This window comes from Corvus hawaiiensis, chromosome 20 (genome assembly GCF_020740725.1).
Source record: "Corvus hawaiiensis isolate bCorHaw1 chromosome 20, bCorHaw1.pri.cur, whole genome shotgun sequence".
In the NCBI taxonomy this organism is placed as follows: domain Eukaryota; kingdom Metazoa; phylum Chordata; class Aves; order Passeriformes; family Corvidae; genus Corvus; species Corvus hawaiiensis.
Window position 1 is genome coordinate 5,185,268 of NC_063232.1, and position 19,539 is coordinate 5,204,806.

The window sequence follows — 19,539 nt, forward strand, 5'->3', positions numbered from 1 at the left end:
GGCTCCGCCGGCCGCGCTCCGTCCTGGCCCACGCGGGAGGAAATGGAAGCCTCAGCGCACCCCCGCCTGTGGGGCAATGGCACAACCCACCCCCACCGCGGGGTGGTACGGCCCGAGCCTTTATAAGCGGCTGCCGAAATTCCCCGCGCCCTTTCGTTTTGTGCCCTTGGAGGTGTTCAGGTGAGGGTGGGCGGAGCCGGGCTCAGGGCTGGGATCGGGGCCTGCAGGGCGGGCAGCGGGAGGGCTCAGGCCCGGCTTGTCCTTCGAGGTGCCCCTACCATTGAGGGGGCTGAAGCGAGGGTTCACTCCCCCAGCTCGGCAATGGTAGCGGCCGCCGGGCCTGCCTGGGCCGCGCGGGCTGGGCCGTACCATTGGGGGGGCGGGGGAGGCGCGACCTCGCGGCGTGTGGCGGCTGACGGCCCTTGTCCCTCAGGCGGCCATGGAGGCGGCAGCGGCACCGCGACCCCGCCGGCAGCGCCGGGACCCCGCCAGGGCTGCGGAGACTCCTCTCCGGTAAGTCGGGAGGGGCTCGGCCGGGCCGGGGCTGTGTGTGTGAGGCACCGCCGGGCATCGCTGCTGTGGGTGGGGGATCACACGCGGCTGGGCCACAGCCCTGCGCGGGGCTCCATGAGGGCCGTGCATGTAACGCTGCTGTGTGGAGTGCTCGGCATCCAGCGCCGTCCATCGATTTTTATAGCGCTGTTTCAGTAACTAGGTCTCTCTTTTTTTTGATTTTTCGATGGGCCAGACCCTTTCCGTGTAATAAAAATTACAGCCACAGCATTGGAGTGTTTGCGATTTCAATTTGAAAATTGCCCTGTTGGTAAATGCAGTCTTACAAGCTTCTTAACACTACTCTAAATTTAGATAGTTCTAAATGTTCTGGTTAAAAATTATCTGGAGAAGATGGTGGACTAGTATAAGCTGTATGATATTAGTATTTCAGTGATTCATGTCACCATAAACAGGGTGGAACTACAAGCAGAGAGTGGGTCATGCGGGTCTGGTTTTGTTCATGTTTTTCCCTGTATAAGCCTACTTTATACTGCTGAAGAGTATTCTAGTAACACTTCTCTTGCTTTTATTCCCACAGCAGAAAGACGTCTTGAAGTAAAGAGTAAGTTAAAGTTTTTTTTTTCTATGTGCTAAGGTGTGCAAAGTTGTTAAAAAGGTTCCAGGCCTTTACTTTATGCTGATGATGTAATGCAGGACTGATGAGTCAAAAATAACCTGTAAAAGTTACATCTTAAGTTGAATAAAAACTCACTAAAACTGATTTTGTGTACACAAAAGTTAAGAGTTCATGCCTCGTACATAAAGGGGAGATTGTACAACTGTTTGAGATAAAAGCTACAGTGTTTTAAGTGATTACTTAGAGGAGTTAATTAATGGCTGTTGATGATGATAACCCTGAATAGGAAGTGCCGTCAGATGCGAGAACTGACGATACCCTGGTTCTGGTCTGAAATGCAGCTACACACATGAGCTTAAACCTAGGAATTCATCCCCTAGAACTCACCAGGCAGCTTGCTCTCCATGAAAACATCTAACCTTTGTGTCCATCTGTTCCACTTCCTCTGCAGAGCCTGGGCTTTCCAGATGGATGTGACACAACTGGATTGGGAGCAGGTGGGGAGGTGGCCCTTATGTGAAAGGTAAGTGATGGGTTTCAGTGCACTGTATAGAATTTTATACCAGGTGAAATGTAAATTTAGAATGAGGATATCCTTATAGGATATAAGGTGCTTGAGATCTGTGCTTTCACTTAATCTGTTTTCCTTAGAATTTTAAGCCTGATACTTATTTCTTGATATATTTAGGTAGAGGCTGCAGGTCTGTGCTGCCACGTGCTGGTTGTTGATGTCCACCCATTGATGTGACAGCTCTTCACAAGTCCTGTGGAAGGCACTGAGACAGCAGAGCAGGAGAGTGCTGGGTGAGTTTTAATATTTATTGTGCTCTTAGCTGAACGTGCTGGTTTTTGGCTGCAGTCTCAAGAGTGTTTCTGCTCTAAATATATAATGAATGAAGTTCTAGGCCAAAAAAAACCCCACTTAGATTAAAATACAGCTAGTAAATGTGTAAGAGCAGCTGTTTCTGCACTGTGGACAAAGAGATAAAGGTCTTGCTTTTGCCACAAATGTATCAATTTCCCTGTGATATCATGTGATGAAACTAACCCAAATTTGCTGGAATTACCGGCAGATTGACTGGTGGTGAGCAAAAGGTTTTCTGATGATATCTCACTCATTAACAAATCCATTAATGATGATTAAGGCTGGTTACCTTACCCTGCTCCTGTGTTCCAGGTGGCGCTGCTGGAAACATCTCTGAGGCAGAAGGAATCCAACAAAACACCAGAGCTTGAGGATTTTGTGTAGACACAACATTTTTCTGCTTGTTACAAAATGGTAACAGTTAAAGTGTTTTATTACGTGGACATTAAAACAATTTTTTTTTAAATACTGTGTTGTGTCACTTTACTGCATTAAGGAATGACTTTGCATCCTGCAACAGTTTAATAAACACACTGGGCACTCGTATAATTTGCTGTAAAATGGTGAAGAAGATGTACACGGATTGCAGTGTGTTTACTGCAGATAATGTCAGTGGGGTTTAGTGTGGTAATTACAGTTTAAACAAGACACTAAGAGTGCAATTACTGCAGAGATGAGCCCTTAAATATTCTGACAGCCACAGCAGCAAATGCAACTGCACCTGTAGCTTGTTCCCAGGCTTGAGATTTGTCATTTTGATCTCAAACTTGAATTTAAAGTCTGCAGCAGAGTCAAAGTTGAGGAGTTTGGGGGGGATCTGGGCAACTTAGAGATGCTTAAATGAGTTAAAAAACAGCATTTTGAGGCCAAAAAGCCCAATTAGTTTAATTATGTCAGTATAACTGCAGGTTATAACACTTCAGTGCTCCTAAACGTTATTTCCTGACTGAAAGAAGATGCTGTCACTTGGTGCTGCTCATGTGGCACCACAGGGCAGTGTCCCTGTCCCTCCAAAAGGTGGCTGTGCTCGGATTTAGATTTGAGGTATAAATTGCATGAAATGTAGAATTTCAGGAATTTCTCTGGTAGTTAGCATTCAGAAAAGCAGGCTTGGTGTTTTTCAGAGATGTCCTGGTGCTAAAATGTGCAGGTAAATTAATCTGGATTTTTTTTCCCGGAATCATTATTGTAATGCATCCAGGGTTTAATAAAAACATTCAGCCTGGGCAATGGAGTAGGTAAAACATGTTTGAAATGAATTAGTTGCTTTTTATCTGAAAGGATTTGAGCAGTATGAAGAACAGGTTACTCCACTGTTTAATTAAAAATTTACATTCTGTTCCCAGTGTTTAATGAAATAAAACTCTTTTTGCCTGGTTTTAAGAGCTTGTTATTAGAAAATGTTGACATTTCTTATAACATGCACTGGGAATAAAAATGGTTTTAAAGCTCTCAGCACATGGAATCCACCTTGTATTAAATGTGACTCTGCAGACCGTGGAGGTAAAAGCAGCCACATGCCCTCAGCAAACAAATAATCAGCAAATTGTTTAATGAGCTGTTTTATTTGCTCCAGGAAGGTTTGCTGCAACTTGTTTTATAATTCTTGCTTTCTAGTGTTAGAATTAAACAGCAAAGTTGATCTGGGAAAACAAACAGAGTTTATGTGAGGGTACATTTTGTGGTATCTGTTGGAGTTAACCATTGATGAGTTTCATTTTAGCATCACTTCTTGACTGTTGTAATCAAAACCAAAGTTCCTCGGCAGGGATCCTCTTAACAGGTTGGATTTTTGTTAAGATTAATGAATGGAAAAGTGTTATTTCTGGTAGAAAATGGTGCCTTTCAAACAAAACAAGTGTCCTCAATGTTGTAATCTTACAGGGGAGCACAGATAATTTCATGGTGCTTGAGGGGAGGGAAATAAAACCGTTCTGTTTTGATTACATTTGGAGCACTTTAAACTTAGTGTTGGGGAATAAACAACAGACAAAAATCTGGTTTCAAAACACAATTATTTTGGATTTTTGAAAGGTTTATAAAGAACAGTTGGCAGGGATCCCTTGGCACTCAGCAGCAGCCAACAACCACGGATAAATCTAAAATAGATGAAAAGATTAAAGCAGAAAGAAAATTTGCAGCAAAGCAAAGAATGGCCGAGTGCCAGGTTTGAGCAATAAGAGAAATGGCGGTGGCATGTAGTGATTTGAGAAAACATGGAGATTATCCCCAAAATATCTGCTATGGCCGTGAAGCTGAGAGAGAGGAGCTGGAATTGTGGAGGAGGAGGAGGAGGAGGAGAGGGATCGACAGGGGCAGAGCTGCCTTGCTGCTCCCTCACTGTAAATCACAAGCTTCACATTTCACATAAATGCTGGTTATCACCCTTATTTCTTGATTAGTATTGTAAAGCAATCATATCTACATCAGCATTAGAATAATCACTCATGCAGAGCCATAAATTACTATAATTAATACATCCTAGCTATTAGTGGAAACGTGAAGAGGAGCTCTGTCTTGGCTTGTGGCTGCTGCTTCAGTTTGAGCTGTATCTGCTTAATTAGAAGGGAGGAAGGGATATCCTGTGAATCTGAGCTTTTCAGAATGCAGTAAATCCTAAATATTGACACTTCCCTCCTTTTCCCCTCAGAGCAGGAGGAAGAGCAGTGAACTTTCCAACTCTCCTTCATTTCAGAGAAGCGAGGCACAAAGGAGCTGCTGTTTTCCAGCAAGGAATAACGAGATGGCATTGGTGTCATGCAAGCAAAGTGTCACAGGTTGGTTTTCTCCCAGCTAAAGAATGGCAAATGCTTTGTTATAATTGCTCAGAGGCCCCAGGCCGTAACTCTTGAGCTGCTCAGAGCAAAATCTCAAAATAGCCAGGGGGGTCTTTGGCCTTTCTCAGGCTCAGGATGTTTCTGGCACCCCATTGACCTTGTGCAGCCGGAGCCTGAGCACATTTCACGTGTTCCTGTAAAGAAGGACAAGGTTAATGCGTCATTTAATGGTCTGCTAGGACAAACATTCCCCTTCTTTGTCACTTCATGTAATTTAGTGCCTTCATTTTACGCTTGAAATCAGTTTCAGCCCAGCCTTTATGAACCGATCCTAAAACTGCTTAATGTAGTAAGGATTGAACAGGTGGGATTTGATTTAGGGCATGCAAGGAGGACTTATTTAAGCATTTTATGCTCCTGTGCTCTAATTCAAAGAGTAACATCTGGGCCTGCTTTACCTCCTGACACTTGAGCCCACAAGATGGGGCAGTGACCAAGCTCAGAGCATTCATCATAAAGAGATTTTTGCAGCCTTGAGGATGCTTCTTTGGGGAAACTTGGTTTTACTGTTGGTTCCCTCCCTGCTGTGTAATAAGATTTGCAACTTCCATTACGATGTAGAGAATCCCCCACACAGTGAAAATGTCACTCTTTAATTAGCTGCTAATTAATGTTTCTTAGTGTTGGACCAGCAAAGGCTCCGTTTTTGATGCTGTACAAACTCTGCAGCCCTAAAGTGTTCCTGGTCTGAGTGTGATGAGGAGCCAAAGGAGTCAAAACTTATTTTTATGTAATAAAAATAAAAGTGCCACATGAAGGATGATTTGCCCTTCATTACCTTTCCCTCCCATGCAGCTCAGGACCTGCCAGGCTGTGCCTCCTCCAGGTGGGTTTTGAGTCAATAAACACCCCCCAGCCCAGCACCTGTGGGGAACTGAAACCTGAACAAAATGCAAATGGAAAATCACTTAGTGGAGACTGATTTAAAATCCCTGCTGTTTTAATCAGAGATGTTAAAAATTTTATCTCCAATAATAAAGACTTTTGTTTGTTAGACTCCTGTTACTTTTTGCAAGTCAATACTTAGACTTCTATTTTCATAATGTTGTCTTTTTTGTTGTTTGTTTCTAATGGATTGTGGTAAAATAATTGCACAGCACAGCTGTAACATGAGCTCCAAACAAATAATGATTGAGATTTCTGAAGCTGCCTATGGCTTTCTGCTGGACTCTCCTTGGTTTTCTTTATCAATTCGATTTATTTCCCAGATTTTTTAATTGCTTTCCTGCTTGTGCTTTCCCAGATCCTGTTGGCTAGTTACTCTAGGTTTGATTTTCTTAGGTTTTCTTGTATTCTGTGCACCTGCAAACTGCACCTGATGATTTGTTAGTGTTGGCTGTGGGTTTGTTGGGTGCTGTTATCACTGAACAGAGGGATAGGTTTGAGGTTTAACAGCACATTAAAGACAAATCTCCAGCTAAGCCTGAGGTTATCAGCCATAATAAAAAATAATAAATTTTCCTGGACAGCTTAAACTTTATTAATAAACACCTGAGTCAAGATAATAGTGGTACCAATGGTATTTTGATTATCAGAGCCCTTATCAGACAGCAAGTGCAGTGCTGGTGCTCAGTGGTGATCTGTGAGCTGTTTAATGCAGCTCACAACAACAGCAGCAGCTGAAATATCCACTATAAATGTTTTACATCTGTGCCTCCATCTGATAATCCTGGAGCAGCCTGCAGTGTTCCACATCACCTCATTACAGATAAGAAACTGGAGCTTGGAGCCGTGCTGGGAGCAGGGAGAGGATTTGGTCAGCCATTGGAGAAAGCAATTTTCCTGAACTGTGTCAAATCAGGTATTTTATTCCTTTCAACCATGGCAGTAAATAACAAACTCTTTGTGCTGAGTGAAATCCAGGGGATACCTGCTGGCAAGATGATGGGAATTGTTTCAAAGCAGGGAGTGAGGTGGGAGCTTTGAAATGCACAGTGATGGGAAGCCCCTGCACCAAGGTACCTGCACTTTGAATTGAATTTGATTTAATTTAATTTAATCTGCATCCAGGCACCTCCCCACCAGCCTGTTTGCTGCTGTGCTTTGGAGGAAGATGCTCTGTGCTTGCAGGAGGTGAAATTAAGCTCCAGTGTCAAGGCCAGGCTGTTTGGAAATGCAAAACAGGAGCTGCATCAAGGGCGAGGGATTTCAAAGGTGCTGCTTTCATGCTTCAAAAAGGTCTTTGGAGATGACAGCAACAACGTGGTGTCACTTGGTAACAGGTGAGGGGCTAAAGCTGAGGAAAAAGAAGGGTTTCAGGGAGGAGAACAGGGCTGAGGAATCACCAACACCAAAATTGTTTGAAGAATGGATGTGATACCAGGGTGAGAGGACAGCTCTGATCTGATGGCTGCCCCAGCCTTGGGTGGCTCTTGGTGAAGTCAGCCCATTTTGGGGGTTGGCACAGAAAAAGGATAATATTTGTATTTCAGCCCCCAGCTCTGCTGTTTCAGAGCCTGTGGTGGAGGGGAGCTCTGAGCCTGCAGGAAAGCTCAGCTTCCCCCAGAGTGCTTGGGAAAATACTGAGCCTTGGAATTCATAATTTCCCAAGCAGGTGGGCACAGTGAAGATGAAACGACACAAAGGAAGGAAGGGTGACATTCTCCTCTTGGAAAGTGATGGGGAAAGGCACACAGCCCCAAGCCAGAGGCCTTTTATTTTGTATGTTTGAAGCCTGTCCACCTCTGGGATTTTTTGCCTGTTTCTCCACATGCAGAATTCCCCAGGAGTGGAATCCTGTAGGATCAGCAGTCAGAGCCCTGGGGCAGCAGGTGGCAGAGCATGATGCACAGAGATTGATTCTTTACTGCCTAATTTTTCATTTATAGAAAAGCTGGCATTGCAGGTCTTACCTGGAGTGAGTTACAAGACAAGGAGCAGCTGCCAAAGGGAAGCTCATTCCTGTGGTGTTGCACCTGGATTTTCCACATCTGTCGTAGCCCAATATCCCACAGTTTTCCATACATCCCTGAGTCTCTGTATGTCTATTCCAGGAATTTGGGCCTGTAAAAAGATGCTTTGAGGTTTTAATTACATAGATTGTGTTTAGGATGGCTGTGACTGCTGCTTGCAAAATCCTAATCACAAAGCACCTCCCCAAAGCCTTGCCCAGACCCAGAGGAACCCTGCTTTTCCGTGGGGAAGGACAGAGCTGACAGGTAGCCCAGGGAGAGCCAGGAATAAAGTGTTTTACAGCACACACCTTGAAAATCCAGTGATAAATACCCAGGCCAAACCTTCAGTGTGTTATATATTGATATTTCTCTCCTCTTTTGTAAACCTCAAATCTATTTGTCCTTCCAATAACAGCTCCCTGAGAGCTGCCACGTGCACCAGGCTCACTGAAGGCTGGAATTGCTCATCCCAACCTGCTGGATGCAAACCACCCCTCCCTGAAGGAGGCCCCACAGGTTTATTTTCTCCTCAGAGTGAGTTAATAAAACAGCAAAGAAGAAAGATGGCCCAGAAGCCACAGGATCAATAACCTATTAGGAGACAAGAAAACTCAGCAAACTGCACACATAATTAAAGGCTGTGGTGAACAGGTTGCATCTTTTCTGTCTCTATTAAATCAGGTCTTCAGTTTTATGTAAAATCATAAACTGAGCTGAAGATAAAACCAGCTGTGTCTGTGCATATTTACAGAGGGGGAGATAAAAAAATGCACACCCAGAATTGCCAGAAGGGACTGAAAACAAAGCACCTCCACTTCCCCATCCATCAGGGGTGATTGAGCCACGGGCTTACGGAGCTGTCACGGAAAAAGATGACACCTAATTCCTAAATGCCTTTCCTGCAGTGCCAGCTTGGGATGCAGGATTCCTCCTGGCCTTTCCAGTGAGCACAGCTCTTGTGTTCATCCTTGTGAACAAACCCTGTGCTAACATTTTGTGGAAACACAGATCCCAGAATGGTTTGGGTTGGAGGAGACCTTCAAGCCCATTTCATTCCAACATTCTCCCACTAGTCCAGGTTGTTCCAAGCCCCATCCAGCTTAAATCCATCCATTTATTAATGATAATGTTCCTGGAGCTGGGGCCCGCCCTAGGAAGAGGAGCATGGCTGGAGGCAGTCAGAGCACTGTGAGGGATGGATCTGCCCTTCAGAATTTCAAGTTAAAGACATTTCATAGAGCTGGAAAGCTCCTCTCCTCTTGCTCTGCACACCCTGCTGGTGGAAATCATCCCCCGGGCAGAGAAAAACTCCACTGCCCCTGGAGGGCAGGAAAAGTGGGACCACAGGATGACATCCCTGTACCAGAGAGGTCAGGAGGAGATTTCATCTGTTGCTCACCAAGGAACATTTCACTGCAGAGGCTGGGTCAGTTGTTTTTACCCCTTTCTCCTAAGCTTTGATACGTGAATTCTGCTAATAAGGTCAATTCGTTTCCTTGGCAATAGCAGATCCCAGCTGATGGAGCAGGGGAGTCTTTGTGTTTCCAGGACATGAGGGCTCCTGAGCATGAGCTCGCAAACCTCCTCCTGCTGAAACGAGGGGTGATGAACCACAGGAGAGCCCTGAAAGGTTTTTGGCCCTCTCCAAAGGCAGTTTTAGTGGGATAACCCAGCATGGTGGCACTGCCTGGGGCAGCCCCTGGCCACTGCTGCCTCCCACGGTGTCCCCTTAATCCTTTAGGTCACTTTTTGGCTTTTTCTCTGGGAAAGGTTGGTGTTTGGGCAATTCTGGGTTGACATTTTCTGTCTTCTGCCCCTGAGCAGCATCAGTGCTTTTGGTCCAAGTATGTTGGAGCTTCTGGACATCTCCAGCAGCATTTTTGTGGCTCCCTTTGCTCTCCCACACACTCTGTGCTTGGGGGTGACCCTTCCCAGCCCTCTTTCCTGTTCCCAACCATCCTCTGGGAATGTAACCCTCATTTTAAATGAATAACCACCTTCAAAACACAAACAGGCTTTGTGCAAACTCCTCACAGATAACGCAGCTGGAAGGAGCTCTCTGGAGCGTGGCACCAGCCCTTTCATGCCTCTCTCACCCCTCTCTCATTCCTCTCATTCCTCTCTCATCCTTCTCTCATTCTCTGCCTGCTGTTTCCATTCCCCTCACTGTGGGCTCCTCAATCTGCACAGAATGATTTCCAATTACATTTTTGTTGCTGAGGGCATAAATCTCCTCCCTGGACTGGTTTGCTTCGTGCCCAGGCAGAGCTGTGGTGCTGGTGGAGAGAGAACCAACCAAGCCAGGCTGAGGCATTTTATGCTTTATTTATTTTATGGTGGCCCTTTCCTCCCCTCCTTGACAAGAAATGACCTCATTCTGCTTTAATATTCTAACAGCAGCGATTTTCAGTCCTTGAATCCTCCATCTAGGGCCAGTTGAAAGCTTTGGACCCGAAGCAGTAGCCCAGTGTAGCCCAGGGAACGTTGATTATATGTGGAGTGAGCCCTGAGCTTGTTTTAATGTTGATGAGCTGGGAATGGAAGTGTCTCACTCTGCTTTCTTAAAAAAAAAAAAAACCAACCAAACCCCACTCTTTACTGAGCCCACAGGATCATCATTATCCTGAAGTGCACTAAGTGGATAATTGAACTAATCCACGCTCTGAGGAAGGCACTGATGAGCCAAAGCTTTTATAACCAACTCTCTCTACTACAGCTCTGCTTTTTTTTTTACCTTTTGCCATGAAAGTAATTTGGTGCATCCTCCAGCATGCACACATATATTGATAAAAAGCCCTTTCTAGCTCTTTCTCTGTCTCAGAAGGGCTAAATCCTCACTGGGCACAGGGATATTGTCAATACCAGTGGAGCAGAGGTGGCTCGAGTGGTGCAACACCTGCACAGGGCAAAGGCTGGGGGATCTCCCTCTGGAGATATTTAAATGATCTCCCAGTTGCCTGATGTGTTTCCCAGCAGGTGGAAACTGAGCTGGAGGGAAAATGTGGCAGGAGCAGCCTCCTGGGTGGTTTTTGTCCGTGAGGGGATGGAGCAAAGCAGGAATGGAGGATGCAGAGCTCACTCTAAATGCAAAGCGCCTCTGGTTTGTGAATTTGTGAACTGGGGGGGTCCAGGCAGCTCCTCAGGCCCTGGGTCCTGTGCAAACACTTAGCAGGGAATAAAAAACTTGCAGCAAGGAGCTTGTGATTTAAATAATTGAAACAGACAGAGGGGCTTGAGCTGTGCTTGAGGAGGAGGGGAGCCCAGTGCTGAGGTACCTGGGTAGAAGAAATAAATTGCTGCAGTTTCTTTTTTTCTGCAAAGATAAATCCTGTTCTTGATTAAATCCCCCCATGTTCTCCCCAGCTCCTTGGCTCCCATGTGCTGTCCCCTGCCGTGGTTTGTTGCTGGGACAGAGCCTTTGTTGCAGATAAACAGCCTTTTTCCCTTCAGTGCACTGATGTTGGAGAGAAACACCCCGTGGAGCACTACCCCACTCTCAGCATTCCTTTCTCCCACATTATTTTACACACTGGCAATATTTAAAATTTAACAGATTCTTTTATGGTGCTTCTGTGTCTACCTTGTGTCCACCCTGAAGAATCCAGCCCATAAACTGAGCTCTTTATTTCTCCAGCCCCCTGAAGAACCCAGCCCAGCAGCTTTTAGCACTGCTTTGTCCTCTGTTTTTTCCTGGGCATTCAACCAGGACAGAGAAAAAATTCAAAGCTGGACCTTTATTAAACATTATCATTTATTTTGTTTATGGATAGCTCCTTTATTTCAAACAGAAATATTCCATATTCACTGGAAAGTTGTTTTTTTTTTTTCATGCCTGCTGGAAAGAGTTAGAATTTAAAAAAAAAAAAAAACAATAAGGAAAAAAGGCTTGGATACATGCAAATCATACTGAGTGTTGCCAAATGGATTAAAAGTAGCAGAGTTTTTTCTAAGTTACCTTCTTGCAGATGGAGGACAAACAACCACTGGCAGCCTGAAAGCCCCTCTGGAAAAATGGACAGAGCCAAAAGTCTGTTTGCACCCAAAAAAAGCCAAGCTGGAGTCACTGGTGGGAGCTGGTCAGGGGAAGGGCTTGGAACTCCCTGCAAAATGAGTCTGGTCTGGTCCTTGGAACACAAAGGAAAGGAAGTTTTTCCCACTTTCCTGCCCTCCCCCAGGTTTGGGATCCAATGAAATTCTGGTTCCAAAAAGCCAAAGTGCACATTCCAGTGCTGCTGCTCTGGGGGGATCCATTTCCCATCGAAAAGACAATAAAGCCAAACCCCTGCCTTAGAAAAAGAATGGAAACAAAGCACTTCTGGTCCAGGGGGCAACAGCCACAGCCAAGTGACCCAAAGGCTTTCTGAGGCTTTAAATCCCAGCTAGCTGAGTCCAGCCTGTGGTGGCAGTGAGAGAGGGATGAACCCCAGGGTTGTTTTTCCTTTTATAACCCTTCAGTATCATTGTTTCTTTTTGTCAGCAATGCTCCTGAGCCCTGACTCCAGCATTTGTGTGTCCCTCCCAGAATGGATCAGATGCTCCCATTAAAACCTCAGGAGTTTTTACAGCTGGTGGGAAACTGGGTTTTACTGAATAAATCCTGGGCAGGCACAGGTGCCAGCCTGCTTTTGGTAAGGCTGGAGGGTGAGGGTGGTGTCCAGGCACGCTGCAGGCTGGGATTTAGCCCTGCCCCAAGAAAGCAAAGCTCTCCCTCCACACTGGGCTCACAATATTGACAGGAACACGCCTGGTTAGTGTGTGAGCAGGTTTTTGTTCTGTCTTAGCAGCCACGCCTCTCATCAGGAGTGGGAAGGATTGAAGGTTTATCCCAGGCAGGTCCCTTTGGGGTTTGCTGTCTGTCCATCACACGTGGAGAGCAGCTGAGATCCAGCACTGAGGGAAGGGAGCCCTGCCCTGCACAGCCTGGGCACCTCCCCGCTCCCTTTTCCTGCCCTTCTAAGGTTTTGCAGCCCCTTGGGGACCCATTTCGGAGAGAGCCAAAAGCACAGCACACCACTAATGCTTCAAAACACCTGGCCAGCTTTTAGAAAATACAAATACTCCACGAGATCACTTTTACGTGTTCTTCGAGAAGAAAATCACTGACATTCATGGCACAGGGGGAAGGCAGCAGTTGGGACTCCTGGAGCATCCAGGAGTGGGAACAGACCCCCCCCCAACACTGAGGTTTTAAGTCATCCTTGCTCAAGGTGCCCACCCAAGGGCTGGACATCATGTCTGTGGTGTGGCAGCACCTTGGGCTGAGCCAGGGAGCTCCCCAGCCTCGTCTGTTCTGTCCGTCTGCTCCGAGTCCGTGCTGCCAGCCTGGCCTGGCCCAGCCCTCAGCTCCTCCTGGCTGTCCCCCAGGCCCTCCTGCCCCTCCAAATCGCTGACCTGGCCCTCCCCAAACTCCAGGATGGTCGGCAAATTGCCCTGCTTGGGGCAGCGCCTCTTCAGGCTGACCAGGAAGGGCTGGGGCAGGGAGAAAATGTCCACGTTGTTGCCCAGGTCGATCCAGGTGACGCTGGGGAACTTCTTGGGGTCCTTGAGGGTCTCGGTGAGGTCCCTCAGGATGGCCTTGGTGAGGCGGTTGCCGTTGAGGGCCAGGGTGGTGAGGCGGGGGAGGCCGCAGAGCGCGGGCAGCAGCTGCAGCAGCATCTCGTCCGTCAGCTCGGTGAAGCACAGCTCCACCGTGTCGATGTGCTCCGAGCTGTGCTCCAGGTAGGACGTGACCCTCTCCAGGTCCTTCAGGGTCAGAGGGATCCCCGACAAGTCCACGGTGTTGTCCTGGGGCTTCCCCATCAGCACGGCCTTCAGGCTGTGGGAGGAGGCAAGGACAGGGGGGTTAATGTCTCTGTTTGGGGGCAGCGCTCCTGAGAGGGGAAGAACAGGAATTATGGAGAGATTTCATGGAGGATTCCAACTGGGACTGAGCAGCTCTTCTCTAGAGGGTGTCTGTGCTGCTGGGGGTCACAGGGACATTTCAAGGCTGTTTCACCAAGAGCCCACGTTCAAACGCCGTCATTCAGGAGTGCAGAGTTCATTTTTGCAACCCCTGGAATAAAGAGGTTATCCTGGCTCTTCAGAGCCTATCCTGCTGCTTTTAAAGGTGCAAAATAAGGGTGAGGAAGCCCCTGATTAGATAGACAAGGATTGCTGGTGGGACATTGCTCACACTGCTCATTAGGAAGCTCTTTGAGGGGAAGGACACATTTTTTGTCCTCTCAGCTGCACAGGAGGGAAACTGAGACCCCAAGCGTAGCAAATGAAGGACAGACACCTCCAGGGTGGTTTGATCTCACTGTCAGTGCGTTAGACCTATTGTCTCTTCAGTCTCACCACAGAGGAGATGAGCCCTACAAGAAACCTTCAGATAAATACATTAATTCCCACAATGGCCCTACAGAGGTTTATTAGCACGAGCTAGGCTGGAGTTTCACAGCTCAATTTATCTTCAGCAAGGCCCTGACAGCAGACTGGGTGCTGAGGGTGTTTTGTTAATGAATTATCCTGGATACCTGAGGAGGTGGAAGGAGCCCTGTGATTGCTGTGTCAGCTTGGTGGCCTCAGGTGTGTCCTAAGTTGCCCAAGGAATGTGATGCTCTGGAGGACTCAGGGCCAAGCTGCTGCTCTGTCTCCTCTGGGAGTGTTTATTCCAAGCTGCCCATGAGGAATGACTGCCCAGAGATTCCAAAGAAGGGGGGAAATGGGAGCTTTCCTCCAAAAATCCATGCCTGTGAGTTGTGTGCCAGTTAAATCCAGAGCTACCCCAAATCCAGAGCTGTCATTTGGTGTTGGCAGCTGCTTCTCTTGCGTTTGTACAGCCACAGCATTTTTTGGAAGCAGCCCTGTCTGGGACCAAGGTGATGCCTCAGTAACAAGCTTTACCCACCTAAAAAACCCCAAATTATTCCTGTCTTGCAGCCTTTGAGCACCAAAGCAGCATCTCAGTGTCAAATAAAGCCCAAAGTACCCCTGTGAATGAGTGACAACCATTTAACAGCACGGCTAAAAAGAGCCAGGGGTTCATCCTGACTTCATCCATTTATTCCTGTAACTTCTTGTGGGATTTCTGCTGTGGCTTTAAATAAGCAAAGTTAAGGAGATAAAGGGGGAATGGGGACAACTTCAGGACAGCTGGGTTTTTCTAATTTTGAGCTGCTTTCAGTATTGCTCCACATTAGTTTTATTCCCTTGGAGCGTGCACAGGATTTCTGCCAGCCAGGAAAAGGGAATTTCTCACTGGGGTTCTATCCTTTCCCCCCTGAGAGGGATTTAGCTGGTACCCACTGGAACAGATTGATTCTCTTGTACAAAGTGCCTTTTCACCCTGCTGATGAGCCAAAAAATCTCCTGAATCCCCGGGTCAGAGTGGCCCTGGGCTTGTTCTGGGGGAGGCTTTGCTCTCCTGTCCCTGGGGAACCAAGCAAACAAACCCCAAAGAGGATTTCATCCAAATATTCCTGTGGCTATTCTGAGCCAGCTCGTGGAAATAAGGGGGGGATTTATGTTAACAAACAGCTGGAAAAACTCTGAGCCCTGCCATAAAAGTTGGCAACAGAACGGCCCCAAATCTCAGGAGGAAAATTTTAACCATTACACAAATCCCTCTGGGCTTTAGTGGGGGATCAGTTACACCCACTGGGTTTCATCCTCACATTTTACAAGGCTGTTCCATAGGGGAAAACACTGATTTTTTTCCCCCCCAGCTGGGATTTTGCCCAATGTAACACCAGGATTGGGAATAGAGCCCTTCACTAAGCTCCTGCTCACACATTGGCAGGATGCTGATTTATCCATGCTCACACTGAGCTAAAAGCTCTCTCCTGTGGAATCAGATCAGAAAATGTTGTCATAAACAGGAATATTGATGTTTAGATCAAAGGGAATGAAAAGAAAGGGGTTTCCTCCTGGTTTCAGTTCATGGCACTGCTCTCAAGCACTGCACAAATCGTGACAGGAGGCACTGATGTGTCGTGTACTGAAGGGAAATTGGGATGTTCAGCCCAATTTCTTGCAGGGAATAGCTCAGGGACAATGAAGAGGCAGCCCCAGAGAGTGAGGAATTACAGCCAGAAATTTATGAAGACACCTGGTGAGAAAACTATTTACGAAAATGTCAACGAAACATTGTTGGACATAATGAGTCACCCAAAAAAACCAAAAAAAAGGTAAAATCCTGAGATAAAAGATTTGTTCTGAAATAATGGTGGTAGCAAGGGTAAGTGTTAAAGAGCTTTTTCAAAATCCCTGCTCCAAATGATGGCAGTCAAACACTGGAATAGAGATTTAGGAAAGGAAGGAATACAAACAAATGTGAATTCAGTAATAGTGGTGAGTAAAGGGTTGAGAATCCCCACCCTCAGAGGAGGAATCAAGAGAAAAAATTACAATTATTTAGCTTAAAGAGGGACTGTGACTGAGATAGATAAGAATATACTGTATATTGAATATCCTGTATTATTTTATACATATATGAAATATATCCATATTATGAGGATGAATAAAACAGAGGAGATGAGAATGAAATGCTCTTTTTTCATCCCTCTTAATGCAGGATCTGAGGACACCTCCTGATGCTGAAAGACTGAATTCCCAGGGGATAAAAGGAGCTCAAATTAACCTCCAGCCATGGGATATCCCTGAGATCAAGGGCTTTGTGGGAGGTCCCAAGTGGACAGGGCACTGCTGTGGTTGAGAACATCCGAAGTCATGGTAAGATTTTTTTAAAAATAATTTTAAATTGGCTGGGGAGTAACTGAATGTGAGGAGCAATCAGAATTCTGCAGTTCACCCAAATGGAGTGTCACCCCACAGAGCAGTGTCACCCAACAATGTCACCCAAGAGCAGTGTCACCCCAACACACAGTGCCACCCAGCCCTTGCTGCCTGAAGCCACCCTGGGTGGGTTCATGGCTGGACTCACTGACCTGAGAGGGTTTTCCATCTGTGCTGCTTGGATGATCCCAAAGAAATGCCATCCATCCCCATCCCACTGCTCCATCCCATCCCCATCCCACTGCTCCATCCCCATCCCACTGCTCCATCCCATCCCCATCCCACTGCTCCATCCCCATCCCACTGCTCCATCCCATCCCACTGCTCCATCCTCATCCCACTGCTCCATCCTCATCCCACTGCTCCATCCCATCCCCATCCCACTGCTCCATCCCCATCCCACTGCTCCATCCCATCCCACTGCTCCATCCTCATCCCACTGCTCCATCCCCATCCCACTGCTCCATCCCCATCCCCATCCCACTGCTCCATCCTCATCCCACTGCTCCATCCCCATCCCACTGCTCCATCCTCATCCCACTGCTCCATCCCCATCCCACTGCTCCATCCTCATCCCACTGCTCCATCCCATCCCCATCCCACTGCTCCATCCCCATCCCACTGCTCCATCCCCATCCCACTGCTCCATCCCATCCCCATCCCACTGCTCCATCCCATCCCCATCCCACTGCTCCATCCCCATCCCACTGCTCCATCCCATCCCCATCCCACTGCTCCATCCCCATCCCACTGCTCCATCCTCATCCCACTGCTCCATCCCCATCCCCATCCCACTGCTCCATCCCCATCCCACTGCTCCATCCCCATCCCCATCCCACTGCTCCATCCCCATCCCACTGCTCCATCCCCATCCCCATCCCACTGCTCCATCCCCATCCCACTGCTCCATCCCCATCCCCATCCCACTGCTCCATCCCCATCCCACTGCTCCATCCCCTCCCCATCCCACTGCTCCATCCCCATCCCACTGCTCCATCCCATCCCCATCCCACTGCTCCATCCCCATCCCACTGCTCCATCCCATCCCCATCCCACTGCTCCATCCCCATCCCACTGCTCCATCCCATCCCCATCCCACTGCTCCATCCCCATCCCACTGTCCCCTGCACCCCCCATCCCCAGCTGTGCCACAGCCCCTCAGTGTCCCCGTGGCATTCAGCAAAAGGACCCAATTAAACCTTTAAACACCACGAGCTCCTCAGGAAATGGATTAAATGGATTTCTGTTATCCCCTTGATCAATATCTCCAGCAGGGCCAATTAAGCAGCTCATTTGCATGCAGCACATCCAGCTCCAGGAGCCTGGATTGGGATGTGCAGGGAAGGGAAAGGTTCTTGCTCTGTTTCAGAACCATCATTTCCCACCCCCCCCCCAAACTTGTTTTTAATTTCCTGCTAAACACAATGCTAAAAATAAGCACCTGGGAGCCGTCAAAATGCTCTGCTATAATTGTAATTCTATTTCATTTAGTGCAAAAGAAAAGTAAATATCTTGCTGCTGGAGAACTCCATTTTCCTATCCCATACCCCCAAAATAAAATGTATTTATGTCATCCTCCCTACCATACAATTTGCTCCCAAACATCTGTTTTTATATAGAAACTGCTGGAATTTTTCCAACAAACTCTACTCCAGTGGAATAAGAAGCTGCAGCTGACACCCTGTTAGGAACCTGCATTTGCAGGAGAGGCAATTTGCACAAATGCCCAGAGAAAAACAATCAGGAATTTAAAGGCAAACAGTGCTGGGCTCATTTCTTCTGGAAATGACTCCCTGGAAAAGAGTTGGCCCAAAAAAAGGATTTGTGTTGTAATAAATGAGTTTTCCATAAAACAAGCAGCATTTTCCTCAAATTCTAACACAGGAGGGAAGGAAAAAAAGCTGGAAAGACTCTTGGAAAGGGATTTTTATGACTGGATAGGTACAAAAATACCCAAATCATATTGGATTTAGATGAGCAACTTGCCACTAGGGAGAGAGGAAGCTGGGCTGGTTGGGAAAAGGACCTTTAAATCCATTTGCAGCCCTCACTGTCCAAAGGGAAGAGGCCACAGGAAAAGAAATTCCTAATAATTTGCTCTTAAAAACACACAGCAGGCTGCCAATATGTTTTAAAAAGTGAAAGAAGAGGAGGAAAAGGGAGAGGGATGGGATGGAGAACAGCAGTGCTGGCCAGGGCTCCAGCCTTTTTCTGGAAAAGCAGGATGGAGTTTTCCCTAAAATCCTTCATTCCAGCCTCTCCCTTTGGTTTTGTTGCTGCTTTGTTTGATTTTTGGAAGGAATGACCTCGTTAATGGGGGTGAATGTGACCCCAAAAGTGAGGGGGAGAGTGTGGCTGCTCCTGCTCTGTCCCCTCACCACAAATTGCAGAGAAAAATGAGTTTTGTCGTGTCTATTTGCAGATGAATGGGGCTGGTGTTAATTATCTCCATCCCATTCCAGAGCCCGGGGAGTTTTGGGATGGGGGAAACACCCAGACAACAGCCAGGCTTGAGAGGCAACGCCTCTGATTCACCTCTGCCCACCAAAATCCTCTCCCAGCCCTCAAATCTGCCCCTGGTGTCGTCAAACAACAACAACAACAAAAAAAAAAATCAGGGAAAAATTGTGGAGAGCTCCAGGCCCTCGCTGAAGGTTTGAGGTTCACACTTAGCAGAGGTTGTCTGTGTTTCCTGCTCCTTGAAATAACTTGAATTCCATTAATACAAAGGGGAAAACCCCAGGATTTTTGGGGGTGGGGACGTGTTAGGAGAGAAGCTTCAACTCTGATCCTCCAGCCCAGTTTTCTCATCAGAAAGCAGCCCGAAGAAATGAAAAAAAAAACCAAAAAAACCCTCTCCCAACTGCTCTTCCTGCAATTAGAGAGTGATCAGCTGCCAAAATGTGTGCCTGAGGTTCGGCTTTCCCTAAACTGTTTATTTTATTGGAGCACAGATCACATTTGGAAGAGTTTAGGCAGGCTGAGGTCCCCTCCTGCTCTGATGAGGGCCAGAGCACAGAGGCAGCCGCCAGCCCG

General features: G+C 47.1%; 1 protein-coding gene, 1 long non-coding RNA gene and 2 other non-coding genes across 15 annotated transcripts in view; 3 read left to right on the forward strand and 1 right to left on the reverse strand.

Annotated features, from left to right (window-relative positions):
• Positions 1-110: 110 nt before the first annotated feature.
• LOC125336171 overlaps positions 111-19,539 on the forward strand; it is a 32,392-nt gene continuing 12,963 nt past the window's right edge. For 4 of the 12 annotated variants that reach the window (XR_007207690.1, XR_007207682.1, XR_007207689.1 and 1 more), the window contains exons 1-8: positions 111-180; positions 434-513; positions 1,094-1,117; positions 1,584-1,655; positions 1,821-1,936; positions 2,310-2,411; positions 4,648-4,774; positions 16,283-16,440. This is a non-coding gene — a long non-coding RNA (uncharacterized LOC125336171). The other 8 variants (XR_007207687.1, XR_007207692.1, XR_007207686.1 and 5 more) reach the window with 8 other exon arrangements.
• Positions 1,395-1,468, forward strand: LOC125336506. The gene has a single exon (XR_007207777.1). It is a non-coding gene; the product is annotated as a small nucleolar RNA SNORD49 (small nucleolar RNA).
• On the forward strand, positions 2,165-2,238 carry LOC125336510. The gene has a single exon (XR_007207782.1). It is a non-coding gene; the product is annotated as a small nucleolar RNA SNORD65 (small nucleolar RNA).
• Positions 11,536-19,539, reverse strand: part of LRRC75A (leucine rich repeat containing 75A) — a 59,453-nt gene continuing 51,449 nt past the window's right edge. Inside the window, exon 4 of the mRNA XM_048324428.1 lies at positions 11,536-13,543. Coding sequence (XP_048180385.1) covers positions 12,958-13,543 — 586 coding nt within the window. The 3' untranslated portion in view covers positions 11,536-12,957. The remainder of the gene's footprint in view (positions 13,544-19,539) is intronic.